Below are 26,785 nucleotides of genomic sequence, written 5' to 3' on the forward strand. Positions count from 1 at the left end.
CTGTGTAGTTTCTCAAACAAAACTATACTGTAACAGAAACACTTGTTGCCAAGATTGCCTGTAAGATAAACAACATTTTCATATACACTGAAGACCTTATAGAGATGGGAACAAAAAGACTTCAAAGCATTGTTTTTGACAGACTTCAATAGTGGATTTGACCTTTTTTCTTTATACCTTCACTTCATTAGAGTGCACAGTTTTGATGAAGCCTTAGGAAAACTATCTAGTTCTTCTGTGTATAGACAAGTGATGGAAAATATAAGCCGTATTTGTAAGCATATTGCTTGTGTTCACAGGGACCACAGCTGGTGCAGAGTCTAGCTTCCAGAAATATTGTGAAGATAGCAGCACATTCAGATGGGCATCACTATCTTGCTTTGTCAGCAAATGGTGAAGTTTTCTCTTGGGGTTGTGGAGATGGTGGAAGACTAGGCCATGGGGATACAGTGTATGTAATAAAAATAATCATAACATTTATTTGTTGTGTTCTGGATTCACAGTAAAAACTATTTGGTTGTGTAAATAAGCACATTCAGCATTTGATATTTGTCTGTGTTACTGAACAGAAGTTGCATTCTCCCTGTGTGTTTTTTCTGCCTGTAATATTCCCAGTTCTTTATTAATGCTACTTCTGAAATACTTGTAGATAGAGGGTGTGGTAGTGGATGCACTGTTATTAGGCCTTTTATTTGGGGTTTGGAAACATTGACTCAAATGTCGGAGTGGGGTCATAATTTCCTGTGCATTCATGTTGCATATATAATTCCTTTTTTTCCCCCCGTGTTAAACAATCGCATTACTACCCTGCTGTTGTGTAGGAGCAGTCTTCTACAGGGGTATTTTGTAGGTGTATATGAATCTATTGTAGAGATTTTAAGTGCCATCCCCCAGTGCTGAATTCCCTATAAAGCAAGGAAGTTACTACTCGAGGGTTAGCAGTGTCATGAAATTAATTGTTCAGGTACAGTAATTAAAAATATTTTTTTTATAATAGACAAATATTTTTTAAAAACACTTCATTAATTTAGTTGAAAGTAAAATCATAGTTGTCAGACACACCTTTGGTGTTTTCTACGTTGTTGAACAATCTGAACTTAATTTTTGGCTTACAGCTGTATTTGTATCTTGATACCTAAGAATAGTAATAGGGTTTGCAGGTAGAATTGTAGCAATTGTTTTCTAACAAGTATTTCACACCTTTTTATTATCTACTCATTGGATTACCTTTTGTGAAATGTGTTGCCTTCTCTTTAAATAGACCTCTGGAGGAACCTAAAATGATATCTGCTTTATCTGGAAAGCAAGCTGGGAAACATGTTGTTCATATTGCATGTGGAAGCACCTACAGCGCAGCCATTACTGCTGAAGGAGAGCTATATACATGGGGACGAGGAAACTATGGCAGGCTTGGGCATGGTACGTTACTTGACATCTTCAAGTAATTTTTTTGTCAAAGAGTTGTTTAGTGCCTGTCTCAAATAGTCTTTTATCCAGCTTACCTAAAGCTGATTTGAAAATGTGTGGTTTCACATGAAATGAAACATAATTATGGGAGGAATTGTCTCAAAACCACTAAGTTTCTATGAGTTATGTGAAAATAAGTAATTGGATGCAGAAGAAAAACCTGTGCTGTTCTCTGTTCCCTTCCTTGCAAAGCAAAGACTGTCTTACGGGTTAAATCCATATTGGATACCTTAGAAACCATATGGGAGCTTAGTCATGATGCTCGAATCTGACAAAACAAAATCAAACCAACAGCCCCCAACCCCCACGCAACAAAACACCCAAAAGCAAACACAAAACAACCTAAACAAGAGAACTTACCAGGCCTTCTTTTTTTTTGTTCTGCTTCTCACATAATTACTTTGTTTTGAAGGTTCCAGTGAAGATCAGACCATCCCAATGCTGGTCACGGGGCTAAAAGGACTCAAAGTTATTGATGTTTCCTGTGGGAGTGGAGATGCTCAGACTCTTGCAGTTACTGAAAATGGTTAGTAGCAAAATATCACGTAACACTTTAAGTAAGCTTACCTTTACTTCCTTTCATTCTGAAGATATTTATACTGCAGATGTGCCTATTTCTGGTGGCTTGAATTCTTTAAGTATTTCAAGTTGAAATTCCTTTTGGGGTAATATGTATATGCATTTATACATTTTGCATATAATATATGCAGATATATTTCCATGCATAGATACACAATATATTAATCATAAACATGCAAATAGATATTTCTGTTTGACATGTATTTAAAATACCCATGTAAATGTATAATAAATGCACATAATATTACATGTATGTACATGCGCATCTAAATTTGATTCATTGTTATGTAAGTACAAGCAACTCATGTTGTCACAACACCCAGAATTTTGAATAGGAAAGTTGTCTGTGTTAACCCACGGGAAGTGCCAAAGAAAGGCTGCATTGAAATTCTTCTTCCCAGCATCCCTGAGCAAGGTGCCTGGGGTGAGACAGACTCAAAACCTGAATTTCACAATGTGAAGTTAAGCCCCAAGGTCATGCCTTAGAAAGTAGATGGTTCTTGGAAGCCAGTTGTTCTTCTAAAATATAGCTGCTTATGGTGATGTGCAGTATTTAAAAGCTAAAAATACTTGCTCATCCAGAAAATGGAAGCCCAGATTTAATTATTTTTTTTTTCTTCCCTCTTGGTGTCCTTGCATGCTTCCATGTCTTATCAGAGTACCTTAGAGACTAGCTTGTGCAAATAGGGAACATAAACGCATCAGAATGTAAAACAAGACTTTTTTTTTTTTTTTTTGGATATGCATGGGTTTACCATTTTTGAACCATAATTTTATTTAATGCAGATGCAGAATGACTTGATTATTTCTAAGTTCCTACATCAGGGCTTAGAATTAGTAGTGTATTTAAAAGAATATGCTAGACAATGGCGTTATTAATTTCATTTTGTGAAATGTTTGAATGACAGGAAATGAAAATTCAAACAGGTTTGGCAGACAATTTGACCATTTGATGTGGAAGAAGATTTTGAAAGTTTTTATTATAAGGTGTTATTTATAAGAAGGTAGTCTTTAACTAAACACCATACTACAGGCTTGATTTGTAGTAAATTCCATACTTCATATGGTTTTTAAGAAGGACTTCTTGTACACATGAATTCTCAGTGTATGTTACCTGAACACTTCATGTTTAGTTTTATCAACATGAAAAATTGTCAAATCTTCCTTCTTATTTTTGTGAACAAATAGAGATTAATTCATAACTGCTATTCTTAGATCACAGTTTGAAAATTGTGCTTATTACAGAATCTCAGATTTTTAAAAACTTGCCTGTTGAAACAGATAACTGCATTACGTGAAAAAGCAATGCAGGATTTTTGTTTTCTTTCTCTTGATTTAAAGGCCAAGTGTGGTCTTGGGGTGATGGAGATTACGGAAAACTGGGAAGAGGAGGCAGTGATGGTTGCAAGACGCCCAAGCTGATAGAAAAACTTCAAGATCTGGACATCGTGAAAGTACGCTGTGGGAGTCAGTTTTCTATTGCTTTAACCAAAGATGGCCAGGTCTACACCTGGGGAAAAGGTGACAATCAGAGACTTGGGCATGGAACGGAAGAGCACGTTCGATATCCCAAACTGCTTGAAGGCTTGAAAGGTAATGACCAGAGCAGGAAATACTCCAAAGTTCTTTCTTGCTGTTGTTGGAATTTTTTTACTGGGCACTAATGATCTCAGCTCTAAGAGTGATGGTAGTGTGTACTCTGTCATATTTTATGCTGGTTGCATTGAAAAAGGTAATAGTGCACATTTACCCATCTCTCCAGCATTTATAATTTCTAGCAGACTTAGAGACACTGTGTTATGACTACTTTAAGTGCTGCCTGTCTTGTGTTCTCTTGATCCTTCCTGCTTTTCTTTTAGTAGGTTCTCAGAAATGCTTATTTAAAACAGGTATTTTTCCATTGTCATGCAAATAAATACATGTAATATATGGATGCTTAGATTAAGGTATGTGAATGGAATGAATGAAAATCACAGGCAACAAGTAATGTTGTTAAAGGTGTGTTTGTGCCAGTACTTCTAATTAGTTTGTAACAGAGTTGAAGATTATTTCTTGAATTTGTGAGAAACCTGAAGTTCTGTAGTGGAGGATGAGGAAGAAGCCTCTTTTAGTGCTCTGTCTGTCTTAAAATTGTTAGTCATATATGATGAGTGATCTAGTTCAAAGTAACTTCTGAACTTATGGCTACAATATAACTTTACAGTCTCTGTTCATAGATGGAGAGGTCTTTTAATAAACCTTTCCTGATAAAGTGTGAGTAGAAGGGATACAAAATAGAAGATATTTTATTTTAAGCCTGTAAATTTTTGTACTTAAGCTGTCTCTTAAGAATCTTTAAATATTTCCTTAGTTTTTCTTTTGCTCTACTCTTCTACCAATCCACTACTGAGGTGAAGGTGGGACTCTTGACATCCATAAATTGTTCATAGTTAAATGGGGTTGCGATTAGCACAGGTTTCCTTAACTTCTTCTATTTTTCTCTCAATAATTGTAATGTAAGTTATATTTTCAATATTTGACTTTCCTATTAGGAAAAAAAGTGATAGATGTGGCAGCTGGATCTACCCATTGTTTAGCACTGACTGAAGATAGTGAAGTGCATAGCTGGGGAAGCAATGATCAGTGTCAACATTTTGATACTTTGCGGATCACCAAACCAGAACCTGCAGCTCTCCCAGGATTAGACACAAAGCATATTGTTGGAATTGCTTGTGGGCCTGCTCAGGTAAGTTTTTTGTTTTCTAGTTGTGAATTACAATTTGTCTCTGTATAGAACAGTCTCAGTGAAAGACACTAATCCTAGTCCTTCTTCCTGTGCTTGCATGACTTTTCTTATTCTTATTTCTTGCTCTGAATAAATGAAGGCTTGGAAAAAACAAATTTTTGCAGTTCCTCTGCAAAAAAGAATACTCAGAGGGAAAGTTACTCATCCCTGAGAAATAACTATTTACCTGGGTTGTGTTGTGTTTTTTTTTTTTGTCTGGTACAGCAATTGAAGAGCTGTCAAGCAGAACATTTAGGCAGCAAAGATAGTGAGGTATCTGGACTGGCATAACAGCACTTTGGAAAATGATGAGTTCTTTTCTGGGGTTGGTAGGGTTTTATGTATGTTTACAAGGATGCAAGCGGAGGGTTGTCTTCAACAGATGTGCCGGTATTATTTCTGCAGCTTCTATTACTGTTTGAAGGCAGATGTTAGCTTTACACTCCTCTCTCTAATCAGTGTCACCTTATATTTGGGAAACAACTGTTGAACTTTGTATATTGTTTCCATTTACAGAGTTTTGCTTGGTCATCGTGTTCAGAATGGTCAATAGGCTTGCGGGTGCCTTTTGTGGTGGATGTTTGCCCCATGACATTTGAGCAGCTAGATCTGCTACTAAGACAAGTGACAGAGGGAATGGATGGCTCCTCTGACTGGCCCCCTCCTCAGGAAAAGGAGTGTATGGCTGTGGCAACATTAAACCTTCTAAGGCTTCAGGTACCTTCAGTTTCTTACACATTAAGCAGTTGTTGAGCTAAATGTTTCAGTAAATTGTTTGGATGAAAATAGTGGACTTAATGTGCTTTAAAACATTTTTATTGATTTTAAAAAGTGTAATGAGTACAGTATCACTTTCTGCTCTGAAATTTGGCAGCTAGTGGCTGTTTTTTTCTTTGTGACAGGATGTCATTAAAAATGAACTATAAAAATAAAATGCAAATTATTTAAGCCTTGTATACTCACTCAGTAAGCCCATACACTCGGAGTTTTTGAGCATTTCTAAGAATTTTAAATAGTATTTTTAAGATTGAATGTCCTCTTCAGAATCTGATAGTGGCTGAAGATGTGCTACTTTTCCTGGCATACTGTAGCAAAGGTTGTTCAGAGTAGTTCATAATCTTTCATTATTTGCTTAAATCCAGTATGTCTTTTGGCAAACCAGGATTTCCCTTTAATTTTACAAATTTAAAGATGAAAGTTTGCATCTTGGTCATTGAACTTGAATGACTCCAGTTGCTCCAGGATTGACTTCCTGCTCTTCCCCCCTGCCTCCAAGTTCACATCTCTTCTTGATTAAAATGTGCCTTTTTTTGTCCTTTTTTTCAGCTTCATGCTGCTATTAGTCATCAGGTGGATCCAGAATGCCTTGGCTTAGGTTTGGGCGGTATCCTGCTCAATAGCTTGAAACAGACAGTGGTAACATTAGCAAGCAATGCTGGCGTTCTTAATACGGTGCAATCAGCTGCTCAAGCTGTGCTGCAGAGTGGATGGTCTGTGTTACTGCCAACAGCAGAAGAGCGGGCTAGGGCTCTCTCAGCACTGTTACCCAGTTCAGGTTAGTCCTAAGATTTAAACCTATTTGTTTTGTGCTTGCATTTCTGGTTCACTAAATAGCTTCTTCCATTCTTAGTTTCAGGAAATGAAATGAATGTGAGTCCGGGCCGTAGATTTATGATTGACCTCTTGGTGGGCAGCTTGATGGCTGATGGAGGCTTAGAGTCTGCACTGAATGCTGCTATTACTGCAGAAATTCAGGTATGTTTTGTGGTTCTGTATAAACACAATAAGAAGACATATCAGGTATTTTCTGGAGTTTGTGGATTGATGCTATCCTCTTTTGACCTGCAGCTTGAGCCAGTGTTTGTATGGAAGCATAAATCATATTCTCCTTTTTCACAGAGTGTTTCTTTTCATTGCCTAGAGTGATGGTTTTAACAACGGTAACAAAATTTTTTCATAAAGCTGTGTAAAACCAGCGTAATTTTACAAAGCACTTTTTACCTTTCTGTGGGATTCTTAAGTTCTTCGCTTCCTTGATTTCACCCATATATCTCCAGCAGGAGTTTCAGCCTTATTTCGTCTGAATTCAAGATGAATGAATTCTTTGCAGCATCCTAGATTTCCATAGGTTCCATTTCATACTGGTTCAGATGTTTAACAGATGCTGACTAATTGTGTGTGTGTGTGTATATATATACATATATATGAAATAAAGGATGAGAAACATTTTGCATATACTGGCTTCTCCATGAGCCTCTTGGAGATGGGACATACTCTGTACAGACTGCTTTTATTTGCCATATTTATGTATGACTGAAAACAAAAATGTGCTTTTCCCTTGCCTCTTCATTTTTTTTTCATTCTTCCAAGTGTTTTCTCCACTGTTGGTAAATGAGGTTTGTGATGCAGAGGAAATGCATGTATTAAGTTCTGCTTTAACGCATAGTCTAGTGTTAGCATTTTCTGTTGTATTTAAAGACATGCAGGTCCTTTTGATCCTTGATTGAGTCTACTACAATGTAAATGAGCCCCTAGGATAGGTCAGAGATGCTGGAACCAACTTCAGATGTATGCTGAAACTGATCTAGGTGGCAGCATACAGCATTGCACAGGTTAATTAAACATTGTCTAAAACCTGGGTGAATTTAGTTTCCATAGAGTTCTGTATGATTATAGCTCAGTAGCAAATCCAACCCAGGTTCTGCTGCAGTGGACTGGATTCATTACTTCTATAAATATAGAGTAAATGTGCCTTCAATTGTGAGCTGTTTAGCAGCTACTGGCATATTTACATACTTGCAATAGAAATCAGTTGTTAACTTGGCTGGTGGAAATTGGATTTGGAGTTTGTCTTTGAAGTTAGTCTACTCTTGTTTACCTTCACACATTACCACCACCCTGCTTTCTTTTTCTATTATAATTGTTTAAAAACATGTGCCAGTGTGGGGTTAGGGAATATACAATACACATTTGGTAGGAATTGTTCTGGTATTGGTAAAAGTAACTTGATCTTGTTACCGTGAATACTTGTTAATAAAATGTTTCATAATCACATTGGCAGTTTGCATGTTTTCTTTAACTTGATTTACTTTTTTAGGATATTGAAGCAAAAAAAGAAGCACAGAAAGAAAAAGAAATTGATGAACAAGAAGCAAATGCATCAACGCTTCATAGGAGCAGGACTCCACTGGACAAAGACCTTATTAATACTGGAATCTATGAATCTGCAGGAAAACAAAGTTTACCATTGGTTCAGTTAATTCAGCAGTTACTGAGGTAATTGCTTTGAATTTGTCTTTTATTTTTTACAAAAGATCTGTTTGGGTGTTTTTATGAACTAGTCAAATAAAGAGTGACTAATTTTGGGAATAGTCTCCTGCTAGCATTTTAGCTCCTCAGGATTCATAATACTGAACATTCTTCTAGCTTGTCTGTAGTTTGCTAAGGAGCACAGTTATATATATCACCTGGTTTTAGAAAGACTTACTGCCTTGCTTTTATGGATTTTGATACTCATTTCTGTACTCTGAAAGTCTGGGCAACAAATATAAGGACAAACATTCAAAAGCCTGTGCTTAAAGTATGAGAATCAGCACAAATTTATTTGGAACTGAATGTTTTGCCCTTTTTATTTAGAGCTGAGTATTTTGTCTCAAGGAGACGGTAGCTGGGGCTGTAAGTGGGGAAGAAACCTGAATTTTAAATTCTTGACACTGAGAAAGAATTGTGAATGCATGACTAACAGGATACTGAGAACAAAGCTTTTTCTTATGTCAGCTACACCAGTTTTTAACATGTAGCATATGTAGCAGGAAGTAATTATGAGGTTACTCAGAAATTTATTGTGCTTTTTCACTTAATTGTGATAACTATGCAGTTTAAGCAGTACTGAGACTGTTTTGAGTTATGCAGGGTCATGACTTCCATTACAACCTTTCAGTGAAAATTACCAGATCATGTTTTTTTGTAGCAAGTAATGACAAAAAATACAAAATTAACATGATTCATAAAATACATCAAACAAAATGGCTCCATAAAAACCATTAACTTTTTGGGGACTATGATGCAAGGGAACATCCTACAAAGAAACTTTGCATAGGTTTTTATATATTTATATGAAATTGTAGTAAAAGGTTAACCCATGTTTCTGTGGACTAGCAGCTCCCTTTAAGTACTTTACAATATTTTTATACCGATTAGGAACATCGCTTCACAGACAATAGCCAAGCTAAAAGATGTTGCTCGTCGTGTTTCTTCCTGTATGGACCATGAGCATTGTAGCAAAGAGAGATCTGCTTCTCTGGACCTGTTGCTCCGTTTTCAGCGTCTGCTTGTTAGTAAACTTTACCCAGGAGATTGTGTTGGGCAGGTCCCTAATACATACAGTAAGTTATTGTTAAAAAAAAAAAAAGCTTCCCCCGGACCCCCAGCATTTCTGTAGTACCTCTTACAGGATAGTAGTTTCTTACTTCATCTTCTTGTCTTGTTTAGCAGCCTAGTTGCTGAGCCTGTCTGAAAAGTGTTTGAAATGTCTTTAAACTTTTTTCTGTAAAGGAAAATGTCTTTTTGGAAGGTAACAGGATCTCTGTTATCTATAGTAAACTTTCTATATACTTGTAAAAATTCCTAAAAAGATGTGGTTTCTTAATTCAGTGCTAATACTGGGTGGCTGCATTTCAGAAGAGTTTGACAGCTTTTGAAATCTGTGTCTTAAATATGACTATATGATGATTTTCTGTGCTCTTCCTCCTTCGTATACAGGTCCTGATCTCTTAGGTGTTGGCTCTTTGCTGAAGAAATACACTGCTCTTCTGTGCACGCACATTGGTGATATACTTCCCGTGGCAACCAGCATTGCTTCTACTAGTCATAGGCATTTTGCAGAAGTATCTCGTGTTGTGGATGGAGATTTAACAGGTAGTTTTTTTTCTTTGCTGTTCTCCTTTCCTCCCCTTCCACAAAATTATGAAGTTAGGTTGTAGATGTTCTTGAAAGTCCTAAATAACTACAGGAGTCAATTTAATCCTTCAATTTGATGGGAGAGAAAGGAAATTTGACGAGGAAGGCAAGAGCTTTGTACTAAAGCAGTAATAGAATAGAATGTATTGCTTGTTGATTTACTTCTGTGATGCTTTAAATGTAGATCTTGAATTAAATGAGTACCTTCTGTGTTCTAGGCATTCTTCTTCCAGAATTGGTGGTTTCTGTAGTGCTGCTACTCAGTAAAAATGCTGGATTAATGCAGGAAGCTGGTGCTATCCCTCTGTTGGCTGGTTTGCTAGAACACCTAGACAGATTTAACCATTTAGCCCCTGGAAAGGAAAGGGATGACAATGAGGATTTAGCATGGCCAGGAATAATGGGTATGTACTGTTAGCATCTGGACTACTTATTTATGTTTTCATAAAGTAGCTATATAAAAATGGTGACTGTTCATGAACTACTCTCAGGAAGGGAATTCTGCTTTACAGTACAAATTTTTATTAACTAGTTCACATGGCAGTCATACAGCGCTATTTCTGTCAAATTCTTCAGGAAGTTATGTATAGAGCTGTATTTGTACTCTGCTTAATCCTACCTACTTAAAGTAGTAGTTCACATTGTTTTGCATTTTGAGTGTGAAAAGCTGCAGTGGAAATGTGAGTAGTACATCCTACATCCATGCATTTTGTTCCTAAATTCTATCCATAACATAAAGGGAGAGAAATGTGGAAACTTTGAAATAAGGGAACTTTTGTTTTCCCAGGGCATTTTATGGTATGAGCTTTGTCTGGGGTGAAAAGAGAAGTAGAAAATTGGTATTTCTGACTATTATTGGTGGAGGGCGGCATGAAACATGGCTGGTGGAACCCAAGAGAGCTAAAGGTCACACTGCTAGACAGTAGTGTGTTGGGGAGAGCAAAAGCTACGTGAAAATTCAGTTACTGGTCTAATAGTATTGAAGATGAAGGTGTATGTGTGCGAACATTGATGTTTCTTATTTTGATGCAATTACCTTTGAAATAGTTTACTGATATATAGGTTGGAAGACTTGTAATGTGTATGTAACCTTCCTCCTATTTTTTTAAAAGATCTGGATTTAAACTGAAATTAAATACACGGCCAATGTCTTGCAGGCAAGCATGTAATAAAACTGAAGTGATTTGGTGGCAGAACTGACTAGAGCGGTGATTTGCTGAAATAGTGGTGGTTCTGCTCCACCTCCAAACAAAACATTTTTATAGTTGGGCAGTGCCAGGTCTTTGACAGTGTGATGTTGGACATTAGCACATAAAAGAATACAGCATACAGACAATTTAATTGCATAACATGTGGACAGGAACATATTAATACTCATTTTGACTTTTGAGCATACCAAAAGACAAGCAGCCTTTGAATAGGAGTGAAGAATTTGGTTAGACAACTATTAAGAGAACGTTCACAAAAAACTTTTACTTTCTGTTTTATTGTTGATAAATTTTCTCTTCTGTTTTATACCTGTAGGTTCATTTTTTACTGGCCAGAGTTGCAGAAATAATGAGGAGGTGACACTTATACGAAAAGCTGATCTAGAGAACCACAACAAAGATGGAGGATTTTGGACAGTGATTGATGGGAAAGTGTATGATATAAAGGACTTCCAAACCCAGTCTTTAACTGGCAGTAGCATACTTGGTGAGAATCAGCATCTGAATGAAAGACACAAATTACTTCTTTTTCAAAACTAGATGGCATAAAGGGGTTTTTAGACATTATACTGACTACCTCCTTTTTCCATAGCTCAGTTTGCGGGTGAGGACCCAGTTGTTGCTTTGGAAGCTGCTTTGCAGTTTGAGGACACACGGGAATCAATGCATGCCTTCTGTGTTGGCCAGTATATGGAGGTAAAAATACTATATATTGATGGATACACACTTTCTAAAGTAAAGTATTGCTTTGCTTTCAAAATTCTTGTTGGAGCTCAGTTCTAGCTTTCAACTCCTGTTTCTTTTGATTAGCCTGATCAGGAAGTGATTACAACACCAGATCTCAGTACTTTGTCATCACCTCTAATAGACACAGAAAGGAACTTGGGTCTTCTCCTTGGACTGCACGCTTCCTACCTGGCAATGAGTACACCACTTTCTCCTCTGGAAGTTGAATGTGCCAGTAAGCAGAACTTCATTTGGAGCTTAAATAAGTGATAAATACTTGTCAAAGCATGCAAGAAAAAGATACAGGCCAAATAAATTAACTTGAAATCTAGCACCTGTTTAGTCTTGCTGTCTTCTGAAGTTCTTTATTCTTGACATGAATTACCATAGTCATCAAGGTCCAATAATTTAGCAGGATTTAAATGGGGATTGGATAACCTTGAACAGTTAAAAATTCCAGAATTCTTTAATATGCCAGATAGAGAGAATATTGGAAGAGAAAGGAGACACTGTATAGCACAGTTAACTTATTAATTTGTGTTCAGTTAAGAGCGCCTGAAGCATCTGATGTTGGATTCTGTTGTGTTGGGTATCTTAGTTTGGTGAATAGAGGGTATAATTCAATAGTAATCACAGAAGAATAGGTAAGAGCTGTTACCTCTGAGCTGGTGATGGCTGCCCTGTTACTTAATCGTTAACTTAGTTGCAGTATCCTTTTTTTTCCCTGTGAAGAAGTTTCAGCAAATGGAAGAGCTACTAAACCTTGTTTGAAGCTATTTATGCATTTTATTTGGGGGAGTTGTTGAATCTTGATAGCTTAATCTTTCCTCAGAATATATAATTGTGTTTTCTTTCTTTAGAATGGTTGAAGTCATCTATCTTTTCTGGAGGCTTGCAAACTAGTCAGATTCATTACAGTTACAATGAGGAAAAAGATGAAGACCATTGCAGTTCACCTGGTAACACTACCCCAAATAAATCAAAACTATATACACATCGATTAACTTTGAGTGACCATTCCCAGCCTTTTCTCCAAGCTATTGCAGATAATAATATTCAGGATCATACTGTGAAGGTAAGCCCTCAGTAGTTCTGCTAACAAAAAATGTTGCTGAGGGGTGACAGTGGTGGCCTGAAACAGTTTTTTTGGGAAAATTCTCCAAAAGTTATAGCAAAACAGTCAAAAAAGTTATTTGAGAATTAATTTTTGTGAAGGGAGTGGTTGAGTATTACTAATGGATAAAGTGTATTTCACTCAATATCATATCAGTACAGTTTTTTCTTCTGAATTTTTGAGTGGGAGAACTAAACATTTTGGATGTATTCTTACAAAAAAAATTAATAATACATTACTTTCCATGTCAATGGAAATGTCAATCCATAGTAGTATTGGCAGATCCTGCTCACCTCCAGTTGAACCAAGATGGAATTTTTTTTGTCAAATTGCAAATGTGTTTTGTGTGTCAGGTGCATGTATGCCTTGGTTTTAAAGTCCCTTTTGTCCCTTGAGGTTCAGGTTTCACCTAGCTGGTATTGTGGATATTATGAAACTCCCTGAGATTTACATTGGTCACTGTCTTCTGTAATACTTAAGCTTTTTTTAATGTTTTGAGTTCACCTCCTTTATCAAAAAAATCCACAAGTAAGTCCTTGATAGGAGGATAGGATGCCAATAATGATGAGTCAGGAGAATATAATCAAAAATCAGGTGACCTGGTTAAAAGCCGTAGTGGCTTTGTTCCTTGTTCTTCATACAAGAAGAATAATATAAGGTAGTCTTTGTAGTGTTGTGTATTAAATAGTGCATACGGCATGTTGTATCTCACTTCTGAATGTCAGTTCAGATTGTGGAGGTTACTCAGCGTTATTCAAATGCTGGCTGTAGTATTTTGGGTCTTTTCATTGTATTTAACACCAAACTTAAATAGAGGCTGTTGTTGTGTGTTTTTTGTAGGACTTCTTGTGTCAGATAGAGAGATACTGTAAACAGTGTCACTTAACAACACCAATCATATTTCCTCCTGAGCATCCTGTGGAAGAAGTAGGACGTTTGTTATTATGTTGTCTTCTGAAACATGAAGATTTGGGTAGGTAGGCTTGTGGTATAGCTGTCTCAGCATACATTTTGGACCAGTTTAATCTCTGCTATGGATGATTTTGGAAATGCATATTCAGAGATTGTCTCTTCCCATTAAGGTCATGTAGCATTGTCTCTTGTTCATCCTGGTACCCTTGGAGTTGACCAGGTAAAGCACAAAACCTTACCAAAATCTGTAGTGGATGTGTGTCGTGTTGTCTACCAAGCAAAATGCTCACTGATTAAGGTAAGCCTCTTACCTGCTGAAGTTTAGATTATATTTCATTTGAAGTATTTTATTAAAAAGCTATGTATTCACTTTGTTGTATATTGAACAGTAACCTAGTCTTTCAATGGCTTTTCTAGACCCATCAAGAACAAGGACGTTCTTACAAGGAAGTTTGTGCTCCTGTAATTGAGCGTTTGAGATTCTTATTCAATGAACTACGTCCTGCAGTTTGCAATGATCTCTCTATAATGTCTAAATTTAAGCTTCTGAGTTCCTTGCCCCGATGGCGGAGGGTAGCTCAGAAATTAATTAGAGAGAAAAGGAAAAAAAGAGGTAAGGTGACATTAATATTGTATTTTCTTTGAAACAATGAAAATCAATCTCATTCCAAGGTTTGCTGCTTTATATTTGAGGCTCTTGTTAGCTAAAGCATCAAAGCTGTTTGCTTTCTGCTGCTTTTTCATGACACTTTCTAAATCTTTGGTTACACGTTAGTTCCTACAGCAGTAACAGGCAGACAAGAGTCAAGTGTAGGTGAAGCATGCTGCTTTGTGATCCAGCATATTAAAAACGATCCATCAGTTTCAGTCCCTCTGAATTGGTTTTAGTAAAGTTTAATTAGAACTGGCATCTTAGTAAAAATGTTTTATTAAAATAGCATAGTCAAAGAACTATTCAGCTGGAAATAAATCCATGTGGTGAACAAACACCAAAGTGCTTTTGAAGTTGGTCTTTACAAATAAAAGCATACTGTGGATATTACCAGAGCTGATTTGATAATAATTGGACATAGAGTTCACAAAGGGTACATTTTCCTTATTACAGGCAGATCTTAAGCATTCTGTATGCTTAGGTTACCGTGCAAACCTAAAAATGTGATACTGTAAATGTCATCAGATTACATGAAAGAATAGCTTTTTTTATTTCTAGTGCCAAAAAAATCTGAATCTGCTGATGTGGAGGAATCCAAAATTGGAAACGAAGAGAGTGATTTAGAAGAATCCTGTGTGGTACCTCACAGTCCTGTACCTATAGATAAAAGGCCCATAGCAATTAAATCACCCAAGGTAGGACATCAGATTTTGAATCAACCTTGTGAATAAAAAATAAAAATAACAAGAGGAAAAAATGTGAGCTAAAGCATGATTACTATAACTTGACATTTAATATTCTGATAATGGTGTTTAGGATATATAATTAAGCATGGCACATTGTTTTAGTGAAACCTGAAATAATTCTTAAAAATAAGCTTGTGCATTGCATATTTACAATATGTAAAGATACCTTCTCTAATTTTTAGTTTACTTATAATCTTAGAAATGTTCAGGTAAAACTTCATTTCAAAATAAAAGGTTGTGATATGTTACTCCCTATTTTTTTCTCTTTTAATATTAATGCATGTGAAATCTTATGTAGCAATTGTAAGCAAGATAGTGAGATACAAATAATGCTAATCTCCTGGCTTTGAAGAATTTTTTTTCCCTCCTAGTATTTAAAATTTGGACATGATTTTACATAACTTATATTTTTAGTAATTTTAAACAATTTAATTTTTAACATACTACCTTCCTGTTTTGCAGGATAAGTGGCAGCCACTTTTGAGTACAGTTACAGGTGTCCACAAATACAAATGGCTAAAGCAAAATGTCCAAGGCTTGTATCCCCAGTCTGCCCTCCTTAACACCATTGTTGATTTTGCACTTAAAGAAGAGCCAGTGGATGTAGAAAAAATGAGAAAATGTTTATTAAAACAGGTAAAATAGATGAAAATGGGCTTGTGTTTATTAGCAGTTCAATCAAGTATGACAATTTTTTTTATTTTTTTTTCTCTTGCAGTTGGAAAGAGCAGAAGTTCGTCTGGAGGGAATAGATACTATTCTGAAACTGGCAGCAAAAAATTTTTTGCTCCCGTCTGTGCAGTATGCTATGTTCTGTGGATGGCAGAGGCTTATTCCAGAAGGAGCCAATATAGGGTAAAACTTTTTGTTGCCTTTGCTTTTACAGTACTTCATTAAAAAAACCCCAAACAACCATATTTATTTTTTTCTTATTGTTTTCCTGTGAAGGGAACCTCTTACTGACTGCTTGAAGGATGTTGATCTGATCCCACCATTCAACAGAATGCTGCTGGAAGTAACTTTCGGAAAGTTGTATGCATGGGCTATTCAGAATGTCCGGAACATCTTGCTAGATGCTAATGCAAAATTTAAAGAACTAGGTGAATCTCATTTTATTGCTGTTGGCTGGGGTGAAAACTATTTTAAATGAATATAGTTGCCTTTTTTATTTTTAAAAAGTTTGCCATAATTGGGATCTTAAAAATGGTTCCCTTCGTTTGTGCTGAGAATTACTTTGATTTTCTGCCTGTCCATGTGTCATTCCACAGTCCCTGGCCCAACCTCCCTGAACTCACTTTTCAGTGTTTGATTACCCATTAGTAATACTTTACCGTTAAAATCTAAATTATAAAAGGTTTCTTGGGACTTCAGCTTGTAGGTTCTTAAAGCCAAGCAGGGAATAAAAAATGTTACATTGTCAATCAAACAAATCTATAACCTTTTTTGTTGTAGCTCCCAAATGCCAACTGACTTTGTTGTATTTATATTACACAGGTGTGCAGCCTGTTCCTCTACAAACAATTACTAATGAGAATCCAGCAGGACCAAGTCTTGGAACTATTCCACAAGCACGTTTTCTGCTGGTCATGCTCAACATGTTGACACTGCAGCATGGTGCTAATACCTTGAGCCTCCTTCTTAATTCTGGCATGCTAGCATTGACGCAAACAACACTGCGGCTGATAGGTACAAGATCTTGTTTGGAAGAAAGTACATGTTTCATAAATCTCCTGTATTTTTTTACCTGTTGGTGTACCCAAACTACAGAATTACTTTGCTGCTTAAAGATAGGACTTAATGCTATTTACATTTACCCTGATACAAACCCCGCATCTGTAAGCACTATTGAGAAGGAAGTTAGTTTGACCTTTAGCCTTTATTCAGTCATGATTTTTCTCCTAAGCCTTTGCTTTGGTCATCTGTTGCTAGAATTTAGGAGTGATAGTGTAGTTTTGGTGGAAACATTACAAATAAATGAAAAATGGAAAATATAAAATGAAAACATTAGAAACTGCCTACTCCCTTCTCATTCAGGTTCACTTGTCCTACCTATTAAAACCATTCCCAGACTGCATATTGAAGCTGGAAGCTTCCTTTGTTTGTTCTGTTACCAGTTCTGTGGTGTCTTTTGCCATGATTCAAGTTATCATGCCTGTTCTTTCTTGGCTTTCTTAGATAATAGCAAATATTTGTTCCTGTAACTTGTATTTGACTGGAGTGCTCATAAGAAGTTTTGTTTTTTTTTTACAAAAAATCTGTTAGTAGAACTAATATTTGTCAATTGTTTGTCATTTACTTTTGTTCAAAGTCCTGTGCATTGAAAACCATTACATCCTAGTTCCCTAAAAGCTCATCTGACTGTATCATGTGTTAGGTCAGCTTTCCTATTTGTTACTACTTTTCTATTGCAAACTTTATGTGCCTTAAAGTTTGTGTATATACCTTTATATGTATAAGGTATGTATAAAAACTTGTAGCTAGTTTTAATTTTTTTAATGTTTTTTCCTGTTTAGGACCTAGTTCTGACAACATTGAAGAAGATATGATTACCTCTTCTCATGGAGCGTCTGCCACAGTCCTAGAAGAGTCACGAAAGGAAAGCACACCTGTTCAGCTCCCTGTTTCTGGACCAGAGCTGGCAGCCATGATGAAAATTGGTACCAGAGTGGTGAGAGGGGTAGACTGGAAGTGGGGTGATCAGGTACAAATTCTTTCATACAGGTTTGGCTGTGTTAAAAGCTAAAGTCTCTATTCAGTGGACTGTGCGAATTTTATGTTCAAACTTTAGAGGTCATTTTTCATTTCAAAGACTTGGAGTGTTAATATAAAATATGTTAATTATTTGTTTAGCATCAGCTTTGGAGATGAAAGTTCTTTTTTAATGAGACTGTTCTGATTCACAGTTTAACAAGAAACTGCTTTTTTTCTACAGTATTATACACAACCATCTAGGTGTGTATGGCACTCTATGTAGTACACAGTAAAATAGATTTAAACATGAGTGTTGCTGCAGTTTACTGAGGTGATTGCTTTTTGGGGACTATGAAATGCTTTCCAATTTTATGCTCTCTTTGGAAACATTATTGAGTGTTTTCTACCTAACCATTAGGTTAGCAGCAAAAAAGAGCAATTACATTATTATCTTATGAACTTTGGATGCGAATTAGCGTTGTTGGTTGTGTAACTTGAGCACCTCTCTTCGGTCAGGATGGACCCACTCCAGGTTTGGGTCGTGTGATTGGAGAATTGGGAGAAGATGGCTGGATCAGAGTGCAGTGGGACACTGGAAGTACAAATTCTTACAGAATGGGGAAGGAGGGAAAGTATGATCTCAAACTAGCTGAGCCACCACCAGCAACGCAACCCACAACAGAAGATTCAGACACTGAGGACGATTCTGGTAAAAAAGCATATGTATTTTTTTAAATAAAAGTGGAGGCAGGGTTTTCGTTGAATTCAAAAATTGTTATCTTGTAATATGAAGAAGCTTCTTTCGCAGGATGAAATGCTTCATCAAAGATGATTAAATTAATAGGTGTATGTGACTATAATCTATCTTAAGGTAGCTTTACTGTCAGAAAGGAGGATAGAAAGGATGGTATCACATTTGCTGCATATTCATGGGACAAAGAAAACACTGTTATCCAACTGAAATAGTTTGTTACAGATAGCAGGAGGTATAATTTTCAACATATGGTAATGCAATTCTAAAGTATGGGGGTTTTATATGGCCTAATTATACATCTAGTCACGCTGCTTCCCTATTCTTGGCACTGCATTTGGAATTTCTTTTGTGTACTGCTAGAGAATTAACTTGAAAATATCTGCACAAAATAATCTGGTTTATATTTTGCTTTTACAGTTGGAAATAAGTAATCCTCTTAATCTGAAATCATCTTAGAAAAAATGTTTATAACCAGTTTCTCACATCATGTTTGTTTCAGAACTCTTTGTGAAACAGATTAACTCTAATATTAATTTGCCTTTTGTATCTCCCTTCAGAAGGAGAACAAGTTGAAAGGAATCTCCACCCCACTTCCATGATGCTGACAAGTACTGTCAACCTGTTGCAGACACTGTGTCTCTCTGCTGGTGTCCATGCTGAAGTCATGCAAAGTGATGCTACTAGGACTTTGTGTGGTCTACTCCGTATGCTTGTGGAGAGTGGAACAACAGATAAATCAGGTATATCATATGGAAACAGTCTGATTCAGCTATGTGCGTCTATTTTGTGTGTTCTTGTCTCGTAACTTTGTATATTTTTTGTTACTAGTTTTTAATCCTTTAAGGCCAAAGGCTAGAAAATGCATTTTCAGAGTTTTTAAAATCTTAATTGTTAGCAAAGGAAACATTAAGTGATCTTGAGCATTCTTAGAACGTAAGCAGTGAAAGTAGGAAACATGCATGAGATGTGGAGCATGCGGATCTGTATGGTTGGCTTAGACAATGAATTTCTTTGAATTTCTTAGCAGTCTTTTTCTGTTTGGGGACAACAGTATAGCTGGATATGTCATATTAATTTCCATAGCTGCTATGTAATATCAGAAGTAATGCTGTTAACTACTTCGAAATGAGGGAACAGTATAAGGATGAGAATTGTTTTAAAGGCATATTTAATAAAATTAATTACAGGCTCTAAAACAGAAGTTAATAGTTATGTAAAGACAGTGAAGTAGCTCAGTGTTGTGATTTGTCCAAAAAAAGCCCCATGTAGTATATAGAGAATTACGTAGCTGGTGGAAAAGTCAACTGTTTTATGTATATATCTTTTTGTTTTTAGCTTCCTTGCCAAATAAATTAGTTTATAAAGAACAGCATAGGAGTTGGTGCACGCTGGGATTCATTCGAAGTATAGCACTCATGCCTCAGATGTGCAGCACTCTTAGTACATCTCAGTGGATAACTTTGCTAATGAAAATTGTTGAGGGGCATGAATCTTTCACTGCTGCTTCACTACAGAGACAGGTAATGTGTGTATTTCCAAATTACTTTGATAGGCAATGAATTTAATAGACTTCAGTTGTCATTTTTTTTTTAAAAAGTATTTTAAAAAACAGATGGGAAATGTCATATCAGTTTTAAATTAATTGGGAAAAAACGTCTTATATTTAGTATTCATTGTTTTAGATACACATCTGTAAGTTTTTGAGCTGTCAGGGCACTACAGAAGACTCCTGCGTTCTGTTGAAAGCCTGGAAGTTTTGTACAGATGAGAGACCAAAACAGTGTTCCAAAAATATATTCCAGAAACTTCCGATATAATGTTCCTAGAAGTTGAATAAAGAAAAGAATAACAAAAAGATTGTTAGGAAAGATGTGCAATTTCATTTTCATTCATAACGTTATCAAATTGTGTATTATCTCCTGTCCTTCCTTCCATAGTAAACTGCTGTTACTATTTTGTCTCTCTTAGGAAAGCTGCATCTTTGTATCTTATTTTGGTGTTGTATGTCCCCTTTCCCCTTTTCTTTTTTTCTTCTTTTTTTTCTTTTTTCCTTTGTTTTTTCCTTTCCTTAGTCTTTATCATGAGATTAAAAAGCAACCTTATCATGGAGTAAGTCTTCCAAGTTTTAAGGCCTAGGGATCAAAAGATCTTAATCTTTCCCTTGATGAGGCATCAGCATTTTTTAACTAAAGCCTTGTATCATAAAGGCATGTACATTTTTGTGTCATCTTCCAGCAAATTCTTGGCACTGTTTTTAGTTTGATGAGAGATCTTTTATCATCGAGGAGTTGGTGCGTTAGTCATCTGTGCTGCTCGGGGAATACTTGAGAGAAATGACCATTCCTCATGTACCAGCGTCTAACTTAACGAGAAAAAGATGAGACTTGGAAGTTTTAGAAAGACGTGTTACTGACAGAAGTTTACAAGAAGACAGATCTTTTCACTGTTATCGGTCACTTGTATTGGTCTTCTGGGTAGAAGATGAGGAACTTCTGAGGAACCAGAAATACTCCAGAATGTGCAGCTCCATCTGCTCTTTGATACTGCAGCACTACACCTTCCCATGCTACTCATCAGTCCTGCACTGAGTGTCTAGGTTTAGAGATGCCAGTCTGTTCCTTCTGTACTGTGTCAGAGGCTGTAGTTTCACAGTAAATGCTTTTGGGTGTCACTGCAATTGCTTTTTGCCTTCTTGTATCATTCAGCTTTCTATCTCATGACTTTTAATTGTCATACCCTCATTGCAGAACACTTGGAAGCTTTCATTCTGAAATACATCTTAATACGAAGTTCTGAGTCTGGAGTCTGAACAAACCTTCCCATTTCTGTATTGCTATTTTTCCTATGCATTTTAGTCATTTATGTTGTTTCTCAGTGTGTGTTTGTGTCATGTACTGAGTATTGAAGAGGTTGGATTCACTAATATAATGTGCCGATAAAATTGTTACTGACTTTGAACTGGCGCAACTTCTTTTAAAATGTTCCTTATGAAAGTGAATGGAAGATCAGTATGTCTGTAATTTCCACAGCTGGAAAGAAATCAGCATAGTAGAAAGAACTACGAGGAAAGCTAACTTTTAAAATGCCTTTCTTCCGTGCTTAGTATATTTGAGAATTTCTTTAATACTTGGTGACTTAGAATGGAATAACGCTCATTTTGTTCTCTTTTTAGATTCTTGCTGTACATTTATTGAAAGCAGTACTTCCATCCTGGGATAAAAATGAAAGGTCAAGAGACATGAAATTTCTTGTGGAAAAACTGTTTGGATTTTTAGGCAGCCTGCTTAGTACTTGTTCTTCAGATATCCCACTGCTCAGAGGTAGAGGAATTTTCCCTCAGTGGCTTATTTTTATGTATAGTAAATGTGTGTGTTAAATTGATAAATGTTGTGCAATTGCTTTTGTCTTCTTAGAATCTACTCTGAGAAGGAGAAAGGCCAGGCCCCAAGCATCTCTAACTGCCACTCACAGTAGTACTTTAGCAGAAGAAATAGTGGCACTGCTGAGGACGCTCCATTCGCTCAGCCAGTGGAATGGACTCATAAACAAGTACATCAACTCTCAGCTAACCTCCATCACCCACATCTTTGCAGGAAAACAGTCAGAAGGGGTAGTTTCCACGTTTTAAAATAAGCTCATTTTTATAGCAATATTTATTTTGAAATTATAAATACTAAATGTAAACAATATTAAGCTTAATTTTGAAACCATTTTTCTATTTTTATATATATATGTATTTATGTCGTAATTTTTAAATTGAAGTATGTGTGCTTAACTGTATTTTAAAGCAGATAAAAGTGTATGTTGTTCTCCCTACAGTTAATGGTGTTGTTCTTTGTTAGGCTCTGTTGGATGACTACTTTCCTGACACTGAGAATCCAGAGGTGGGAGGCCTAATGGCAGTGTTAGCAGTGATTGGCGGCATAGACAGTCGCTTGAGACTGGGTGGACAAGTAGTTCATGATGAATTTGGAGAAGGCACAGTGACACGCATTACCCCGAAAGGGAAAATCACTGTACAGTTCTATGACATGCGAACATGCAGAGTGTGCCCTCTGAATCAACTGAAACCAGTAAGTTTGTTTTGTTGAGTCTGCAGTAGAGGGAAGAGTATGGGTTAAGATTCTGATACAAAGTGCAAAGAAAATACTTGTTCTTCTTTGGGTAAATACATTGACATTCAACACATACCATGCTCTGAATGCAAATCTAAGATGGTATTCATCCAAACCCCTATAAGGCCTTTAAAGCCTGTCCTTATTTTTTGAGGAGGTGAAAGGAGAAGGAATTTGAGCTGAACTCCTTTGACTTGAAGTAAACTCTCAAGTCATGAAAATATGATTTATAGCTCTTACATGAGAGGAACTGTTTGTTTATATTTAACTTGATTTCCTAACTAATGTAGAAAGTCTTGGATGTTTTCATTTGAATCTTAATCTCAAGTTTGTTGATATGGCTTTAGTGAAAGTACAGTCAAAGTGCCTGGTCTGCTTGAGAGGCTGCAGTTCTTCCTTGCTCTGACTCTGTGTTACTTTTTCACCAAGCAGACCTGCAACTGTGTGCTACAAGTAGAGGAGCTCTGTAGGGAATAGCAGTCCTCTCCAGTTGTTCCTGGTTGTTGTGGTTTAACTTCAGCCAGCAACTAGGGTACTACAGAGCTGCTAGCTTACTCCCCACCCCTCGCCCCTCCCCAGTGGGATGGGGAGGAGAATCAGAAAACGGTAACACCCATGGGTTGAGGTAAGAACAGTTTAATAGTTGAAATAAAGTAAAAATAATAACAACAACAATAATAATTGTAATAGAGGAATAAAATCCAAGGGGAAAAAAACAACCACAAAACCCCCAAAGTGATGCACAACGCAATTGCTCACCACCTGCTGACTGATGCCCAGCCAGTTCCTGAGCAGGGATTGACAGGTCCTGGTCAACTCCCTGCAGTTTATTTACTGAGCGCCATGTTCTAAGGTATGGGAATATCCCCTTGGCTTGCAGGTTGGCTGTCTGGGCTCTGCTCCCTCCCAGCCTTTTGTGTACCTGCTCGCTCTCAGAGCATGTGAAACTGAAAAGTCCTTGATTTAGAGTAAGCACTAATTAACACACTGATGTTTTAGTTGTTGCTATCAACATTATTTTCATACTAAATCCAAAACACAGCGCTGTACCAGCTACTAAGAAGGAAATAACCCTGTTCCAGCTGAAACCAGGACATTAGTCAAAAGCAATAAGATGAATGATTCTTTTTCTCTTCTTCAGTTAATAACCATTGAAACTTCTGAATGATTTTGGAAAATGCTTATCTGTTGGTTTGCTTTTTTCTTTTGTCTGGTTCTTCCTCCACTGTCTAGCTTCCAGTTGTGGCTTTCAATGTGAACAACTTGCCTTTCACTGAACCGATGCTATCCATTTGGGCTCAACTAGTAAATCTGGCTGGAAGTAAAATAGAAAAACAAAGGATGAAGTCTCCCAACCAGGGTCTTTCAGGTACAGCTGGAGTTCTTTTGTTGTTTTTGTTGGGTTTTTTTGGTTTTTTTTTTTTGTTTAATAGATGGATATACTGTGGGAAAAATACTAGTAACAGCAAATGTACGTAAGAAAAAGGTTTTCTGGAACCTTACTTTTTTTCAGTCGACGTTGAATAATATGAACTTACGAGACAAGTTTAGCTAGGAGATTAATTGCTCTGCACTGTAAGTGGAATATTGTTTTTACTTAGAGAAAATGTAAATGGGGTTTGGGGCTGGACTTGTATTGAATTGTTTAAAATATTGGATCCATATAACATCTTAACTGCACTTATTGTGCTGTTAGCTGTATGATTGTGCAGGGCATGAAAGTAGGAAAGCAGTGTTTTTAATATCATGAGTCATAGAATACTTTTTATCCAGATGCTGTTCAGACTACCTCATATCATCAGTATTTCACAAGCTTTCACACAGTGAGTTAAGATGCAAACTGATTTTTGAACTGAGGCTGTATGAATGGTACTTTCTTCTCTAACACAAGAGATTCCTGTGTATTAGTGCTAATAGCTGCTTAATATATCTGACAGGTCAAGTGGATTTGGATCTACTGCGATGCCAGCAATTAAAGCTGTACATACTGAAAGCAGGCCGGGCTCTGCTTTCTCACCAGGATACACTAAGACAGATCTTGTCTCAGCCAGCTGTTCAGGACTGTGCATTAAATCCTGCAGGTATTCTGAAACACAGCCTGAGTGTGCTGCTGTTTGTTTAGATGGTGGATAAAGTAGGTGACTATAACCCTTGCTAATGGCAATTGGAGGGTAGAAGCTAGGTTTGCCCTCTAAAGACTAAAAATTAAAATTCAGGAATGCTTTAATCTTACATATTAAAACTGAAAGAGGGTAGATTTATGTTAGATATTAGGAAGAAATTCTTTAGTGTGGGTTGTGAGACACTGAAACAGGTTGCCCAGAGAAGTTGTGGATGCCCCATCCCTGGCAGTGTTCAAGGCCAGGCTGGATGGGGCTCTGAGCAACCTGGTCTGGTGGAAGGTGTCCCTGCCCATGGCAGGGTGGTTGGAACTGGATGATTGTCAAGGTCTCTTCCAGCCCAAACCATTCTATGAAAAGCATTTTGACTTTTTAACTTAGGTTTTGAAGACTTACGTGGATCCAAGTGTTTGAGGCTTGAAATATATTTATTTTATTTGTATATTTCTGGGGTGGTTTGTCAGTTACCAAATTTTAAGTCAATGAATCCTTAATATTTTCCTGGGAATGGAATGTGGCTTGACTTCTACCATGAGGTTTTTGTTTTTGTTTGGTGGGTTTTTTTTTTGGGGGGGGGGGAGGGGGGGGGGTTGGGGGGGGGGTGGTCCAGAACAGCATAAGTTACATGAGGACTACTGCTTGTTTTGTTACTGTTTCAAATATGAGAACTTCCTTTTGTTGGAGTTAAATGAAGAATCAGAACACTTCCCTGAGATAGCCACAATAAAGATGTAGGAAACATGAATGTTTATGCCAACAAGAATACAAAATCAACGATAAAAGTTGCAGAGCGTGAGCCAGTTGACTCAAAAAAGGTGCACCCTTTTAAAGGGGCAATAAACACCTATGGGGAGCTCTTCTCAAGAGCTGTATTAAAGGAGGGAAGTGACTTAATCCAGGAAGTATGCGCCATGGCTTTAGGGATCAATGAGATTGTTGGTTTTCTCTATGAAGTGTTCTGTCCTGGAAAGACCTTTCTATAATAATATTACTGTAAAAACTCAGAAGATACTTGTGCAAGTTCACTGTCCACTGAGCAGTTTCTGCTAGGCATGTCTTAGGTGTGTTTTAGTAAAAATAGTGTTTATCTACAAGTTTCTCATTTGCTTTTTTTGTATGGAGATTGTGGCACACATGATTTAATCTTAAGCATGTGATTCCTGTGGAGACAAAATATGGAAGAAATAATATGTTTGATCAACCAATATGCCCCAGAATAAGTCTCCTTACTGACTTCTATTACATGGTTTTGGTTAAAATAATGTTTTTGTTTCAAGAGGATGGAGCAGTTGCCTCTCCCGACATAGGAGATATGTCTCCTGAAGGACCTCAGCCTCCCATGATTCTTTTACAGCAACTTTTGACAGCTGCTACACAACCATCACCTGTGAAAGCAATATTTGACAAACAAGAGCTTGAGGTAGAGTCTGTGTTTTCTGCTAAGTAACCAAATAAATAAGTCTTTCTAATTCACAGTCAAACTGAAACTTGTTAAGCTATAGGCTTAAAAAAAAAAAAGTGATACTGAACCCTTTTTGGCAAATAACCTTTAATTTCAGGTACACACACATGCAGAAACATATAAATACACTTGTTTTACTTGGACTGCTTGCTTTGTTCTCATTTAGGCTGCTGCTTTGGCAGTATGCCAATATCTGGCTGTAGAGTCTACGCATCCTTCAACACCAGTGTTTGAAGACTGCAGCTCTAGTGAAGCTACAACACCCATCACAGTGCAACATATCCGACCTACAAAAGCAAAGAAACGCAAGCAGTCTCCAATTCCACCCCTCCCCATCGTAGTTCAACTTATGGAAATGGGTTTTCCTAGGAAAAACATAGAATTTGCACTAAAATCTCTGTCTGGAACCTCTGGAAGTGCTTCTGGATTACCAGGTATTCCATTTAGTTAAATTAATGATTTTAGAAGTAGAAGGAAAATTGTGAGCAGGTTAAAATGCTACTGGGAGCAATTGTC

At 36.9% G+C, this 26,785-nt stretch overlaps 1 protein-coding gene across 3 annotated transcripts in view; it reads left to right on the top strand.

The window, feature by feature from the left end:
* HERC2 (HECT and RLD domain containing E3 ubiquitin protein ligase 2) overlaps positions 1–26,785 on the top strand; it is a 113,406-nt gene that overhangs the window by 36,637 nt on the left and 49,984 nt on the right. For all 3 annotated transcript variants that reach the window (XM_055801514.1, XM_055801517.1, XM_055801515.1), the window contains exons 12-46: positions 300–451; positions 1,262–1,419; positions 1,880–1,993; positions 3,388–3,639; positions 4,578–4,771; positions 5,327–5,527; positions 6,137–6,365; positions 6,441–6,565; positions 7,908–8,086; positions 9,011–9,195; positions 9,572–9,727; positions 9,988–10,173; positions 11,294–11,464; positions 11,570–11,673; positions 11,788–11,938; positions 12,564–12,778; positions 13,658–13,790; positions 13,900–14,027; positions 14,147–14,342; positions 14,940–15,076; positions 15,590–15,763; positions 15,846–15,982; positions 16,076–16,227; positions 16,622–16,813; positions 17,641–17,828; positions 18,335–18,527; positions 19,130–19,312; positions 19,908–20,092; positions 21,745–21,892; positions 21,986–22,182; positions 22,415–22,645; positions 23,921–24,056; positions 24,625–24,768; positions 26,085–26,227; positions 26,436–26,703. In XM_055801514.1, the coding sequence (XP_055657489.1) occupies positions 300–451; positions 1,262–1,419; positions 1,880–1,993; positions 3,388–3,639; positions 4,578–4,771; positions 5,327–5,527; positions 6,137–6,365; positions 6,441–6,565; positions 7,908–8,086; positions 9,011–9,195; positions 9,572–9,727; positions 9,988–10,173; positions 11,294–11,464; positions 11,570–11,673; positions 11,788–11,938; positions 12,564–12,778; positions 13,658–13,790; positions 13,900–14,027; positions 14,147–14,342; positions 14,940–15,076; positions 15,590–15,763; positions 15,846–15,982; positions 16,076–16,227; positions 16,622–16,813; positions 17,641–17,828; positions 18,335–18,527; positions 19,130–19,312; positions 19,908–20,092; positions 21,745–21,892; positions 21,986–22,182; positions 22,415–22,645; positions 23,921–24,056; positions 24,625–24,768; positions 26,085–26,227; positions 26,436–26,703 (6,037 nt within the window). The remainder of the gene's footprint in view (positions 1–299; positions 452–1,261; positions 1,420–1,879; positions 1,994–3,387; positions 3,640–4,577; positions 4,772–5,326; positions 5,528–6,136; positions 6,366–6,440; positions 6,566–7,907; positions 8,087–9,010; positions 9,196–9,571; positions 9,728–9,987; positions 10,174–11,293; positions 11,465–11,569; positions 11,674–11,787; positions 11,939–12,563; positions 12,779–13,657; positions 13,791–13,899; positions 14,028–14,146; positions 14,343–14,939; positions 15,077–15,589; positions 15,764–15,845; positions 15,983–16,075; positions 16,228–16,621; positions 16,814–17,640; positions 17,829–18,334; positions 18,528–19,129; positions 19,313–19,907; positions 20,093–21,744; positions 21,893–21,985; positions 22,183–22,414; positions 22,646–23,920; positions 24,057–24,624; positions 24,769–26,084; positions 26,228–26,435; positions 26,704–26,785) is intronic.

The sequence above is a fragment of the Falco peregrinus genome, chromosome 4 (assembly GCF_023634155.1).
Source record: "Falco peregrinus isolate bFalPer1 chromosome 4, bFalPer1.pri, whole genome shotgun sequence".
NCBI classification, from domain to species: Eukaryota; Metazoa; Chordata; class Aves; order Falconiformes; family Falconidae; genus Falco; species Falco peregrinus.